This window comes from Lactuca serriola, chromosome 4 (genome assembly GCF_051521515.1).
Source record: "Lactuca serriola cultivar US96UC23 chromosome 4, Lser_US96UC23_V15, whole genome shotgun sequence".
In the NCBI taxonomy this organism is placed as follows: Eukaryota; Viridiplantae; Streptophyta; class Magnoliopsida; order Asterales; family Asteraceae; genus Lactuca; species Lactuca serriola.
In genome coordinates, this window is record NC_136411.1 from 388,503,756 (window position 1) to 388,508,024 (window position 4,269).

General features: G+C 37.3%; 1 protein-coding gene across 1 annotated transcript; it reads right to left on the reverse strand.

Annotated features, from left to right (window-relative positions):
* Nucleotides 1-417: 417 nt before the first annotated feature.
* On the reverse strand, nucleotides 418-3,680 carry LOC145097829 (receptor-like protein Cf-9 homolog). Its single transcript, XM_079035480.1, has 2 exons — nucleotides 737-3,680; nucleotides 418-654 (listed from the first exon to the last, which is right to left on the reverse strand). The coding sequence occupies exon 1, from the start codon at nucleotides 3,663-3,665 to the stop codon at nucleotides 753-755; it is 2,913 nt and encodes a 970-aa protein (XP_078891606.1). The 5' UTR covers nucleotides 3,666-3,680; the 3' UTR covers nucleotides 418-654; nucleotides 737-752.
* Between the last annotated feature and the right edge of the window lie 589 nt (nucleotides 3,681-4,269).

The window sequence follows — 4,269 nt, forward strand, 5'->3', positions numbered from 1 at the left end:
CATGAAGAGAGATACAAAGAGTTCAAGGATGTAAGATGGCCAATTGAGCTGAATGTTTCTCCTGTTAAATTAGTGGATGATAGATCCAACCACTTCAGAGAGATGATAATACTCTTGTTAATTTTGGGCAATAGATGAATAAGGTAATCATTGTTTGACTAGTCAACTTTCCAAATATCTAAGATTGAACATGTTATCACGTAAATTCCCTTGTAAACTGGTATCCCTAAGGTCGAGTGATTTTAGAGAAGAAGATACATAATGCCAACTAATCTCATAACAACTTTGACGGATATCTAACTAACTCTTAACAAATTACGTACATAACTCCTCTTGTTTATAATTTTCAAATTCGGATGGTTTATAAAGCATTGATTAAACTTTTTATGTCAGTTAAGTCGATTTTGTGTTGTAATCCTCCAACATGCGTTTCATACACGATATGGATGTAATTTATTATGTGCAATGACATAAAAGCATACTTACAATACTTACTAATGTTTAATAGACTAAACATGAATAAGAAATACATCATAACAACAATTTCTGCCTATTTCAAAACAGAATCGATGCACAATATGATTCAGACTAGTTTCAGACACTACAAATCAACAGCTGCATAATCCAGAAGTTCCGAGTGCACCAATAAGTTCTCTACAAGTTACAAAAAGTTAAATAAAGAAATCATAATAATTCTACACATTTTAGAGAAATAAAAGGCATGTGAAGCACATACCATTTAGAAGCTGAACTCATTTTCCAATATATACATATCTTCGCCTTGTTCGGATCATGCGCTCTCCTACATCTGCAATTGCGTTGAACCACATTGGTCTTCCTGTCGACAACATGACATACCCCATCACTAATCCAAGTAAGGTCCCACATCCATACCCCATCATCACCACTCTCCATGTAAATCCGCTCTCTCCATCTCCATCAACCTCAAGTTGTGTTTCTGTTTCCTGTGGATGCTCACACTTTTTGGGTAATGGAAGACCACAGAGTTCTAAATTCCCTCCGAATGATGATGCTTCAAATGTATTGAATTGACTTCCTAATGGAATTCGTCCCACAAGATGGTTTTGCGAGAGGTTTAAGAATTCAAGAAACGTCAAGTCTGCAACGCGTCCGGGGATCTCTCCCGTTAATTGGTTTGAAGATAGATCTAACGATTCAATCTGCGATAGATTCCCTAAATCAGATGGAATTGGGCCAGTGAGCATGTTGTTGGATAGGTCAAGCACTATGAGTGAAGTAAGAGAACCGATGACACCAGGAATCGCCCCTTCAAATATGTTGTTTGAAAAATCGACAATTATGTAGTCAACCGAAATTTTTGGAAAGTCAAGATCCCCGCCTTTCACCGTAGTAGTGACGGAGTAATACTTCCCCCCCATGTTCAAATATTTTGGTTTTGTGCTATCTTTTTCCGTGTTCTTCATGGCAATGAAATTTTGCAAATACTTTCGTGGGAGAAGGCCTACAAAATAATTATGAGATAAAACAAGGACTTTCATGCTTGGAAATGCATTTTTAACTGTGGAGGGAGTTTCAATGGGACCATGCAATCTGTTTGATTTGAGGACAAGAACTTGCAGCTCTGGAAGATTGCCTAACCATCTTGGAAATGTACCATTTAATTGGTTGTTTCCAAGATCTAATGCCATCAAGGATTGACATTTGGCCAATGAACTTGGGATTTCTCCTTGTAATCGGTTTCCATTCAAAATAAGCCCCTGTAATTGTCCACACTCCTCGTACACATTTGGAATGATGCCGTGAAAATTATTGTTCCCTATATCTACCATAGATATAGAGGAGCTGATGTTTCCCAAGCATTCAGGAAGTACTCCATCGAAACTATTATTGGACAATTCCAATGAACTTAGAAGGCTCATGTTGCAAATTGACAAAGGGAATGGTCCTTGAATCTGGTTTGACTTGACATTCAAATTCTGAATAGAGACGCTAATATTTCCCAAACATTGTGGAATCACTCCACTAAAGCTATTATTGGATATATCCAACACCTCTAGATTTCTCATGTTGCAAATTGATGGAGGAAATGGCCCTTGAATCTGGTTGGATTCCAGATAAAGAAAGTTCAATCCATCCCATCGAAATTTTGGCAAGCCTGTTATGAAGTTATTTGACAGATCCAAAAATAACAACCGATTTCCTCCGATCTCCTGTGCCCAATCAGGAATGCGTCCCTGTATGTTGTTATAAGATAGATCTAATCTTTGGAGATTTTTCATGGCTCGTAAAGACTCCGGAAACACAGTAAGATTGCAAGATGCCAAATATAAGTATCTTAACTCAGGGTTGACATGGCTGAAACTATTGTTGTTCGTAACAATTAAGCCACTGTAAGAGAGGGAGAGAGTTTCAAGGTTTGGTAGCCCTGATAACAATATGTTCAGATCCCATAAGCCTGTGAAATTGTTATTTGAGAGGTCAAGGTAAGTGAGGTTGGCGAGTTGGATAGATGATAGTGGATTGGAGCCTTTATTGATATTGCCATCAAATTTATTGCCCCATAGGGATAATATCTTTAGTGATCGACAGCTGAACAACTCCAATGGTAACCCTCCACTAAACATGTTATCATAAAGAAAAACATTTTCAAGCAAGGGAAGTGTAAACAACAAAGAAGGCAACGTTCCATTGAGCTTGTTAAATGATAAATCAAGAGTAGTAAGGTGCATAAGGTTAACTAGGGTTTTGGGAAGGGACCCCACCAAACTACAAGAAGAGAGAGCCAAGTAATTCAAGGACTTGAGATGGCCAAGTGATTCGGGTATCTCCCCTGATAAGTTGGCGATGGAGAGATCTAGCGACTTGAGAGGGATGTTATAGCTCGTGTTAACTTTGGGAAAGGGACCAGTGATTTCAATGTTATCCGACAAGTGAAGGTTTTCTAAATATTGAAGATTGAAGATGTTATTAGGTAACTTCCCTTGCAAACCGGTGCTACTAAGATCAAGTGATTGTAGAGAAGACGAAATATTAAGATAAGTGGGTAAAACCCAACCTATATCAACACCGACCATTGAGAGCTCTCTCAAATGAGTAAAATTTTGCAGTAGATTATTGAATACATTAGGTTGAATCTGCAATCCGTCATTCGAAGAGAGATCAAGAAAGATCAATTTAGGAAGAAAAAATATTTCCACGGAAACTTCACCAGTGAACCAACACTCAGAGAGGTCGAGATGTGTGAGACTATTAGAAGACCTCCCAAATTCATGTGGAATTTGGGAAGCAGTAAAATCATTGTAAGCAAGGTTGAGTGTTTGGAGACGAGGGAGGTGAAAGAGGGTGGTGTTTGGGTGGATGGTACCTTGTAGCATGCCACAACTCAGGTCAATACCGATAATGTCACCTGTGTAGTGGTTACAAGTGACACCATCCCACTTGCAACAGTCTGTGTTCTTGTTCCAGTTCATCATTATTGGATGATAACGAGAACCTAGCCAACCACACTTAGAATCAAGGTATTCGTTCGAGTTGTTGATGGAGGACATCTTTTGTTTAAAGAGAAGTAAATCAAGGGCTTGTTGAGGAGAGCATTTGTGAGTGGCATTGTAAGAAGAGGAAGAAGCAAAACAAGTGAAGAAAAAGAAAAGGGAAAGGAAGATAAGCACATTTGAATTAGTCATTGTGTCTAATTTGCTATAAACATTTGAACATGCTCCATTATATATACTCGTGTTATTATTACAAGAATATACTTGTAGTGGCTTTCAGACACCATTGTGTGGTCTATTTTTTTTTCTTTCTATGTAAAACATGGGTTGCGTAAGTCTTTCAACTAGTATAGTACTATAGTAGGTCCTCAATTTTAAGAGATCTCACTAATTGTCCAAAGTCTGTAACTTCATTGACTTAAAGATAAATAAAATCTATAGATGTGTGTCTAGTGCCTTAATTACTAGTTGTGTGTCTCTATAATTAGGTGAGATTTTTATATAAACTTTTCAAACAAACCAAGTAACCAACTCACAAACTTCCATTTATTTTTGAACGTAAGAGTTGGGTTATTAATACAAGACTTTTCCTTGGTAGGCCCTCGTTTTTAATTTAGTTGTCTAATTATGCAAATTATTCAACACCTAATTGATAGTAACAAATAACAAAAATCTTTCAATGAAGCTTTTTCAAAACTAAGTTGATTGGAATTTAAGTTTTGTACGGTAATAATACATCAGAACAGCGGCGGAACCAGAAACTTTTGCTAGGGTTAGCAAAAAAAAATCTCGATAA

What these genes read in the sequence shown, in the direction of transcription:
- LOC145097829 (XM_079035480.1), bottom strand. Translation starts at nt 3,665, where the DNA reads ATGACTAATTCAAATGTGCTTATCTTCCTTTCCCTTTTCTTTTTCTTC.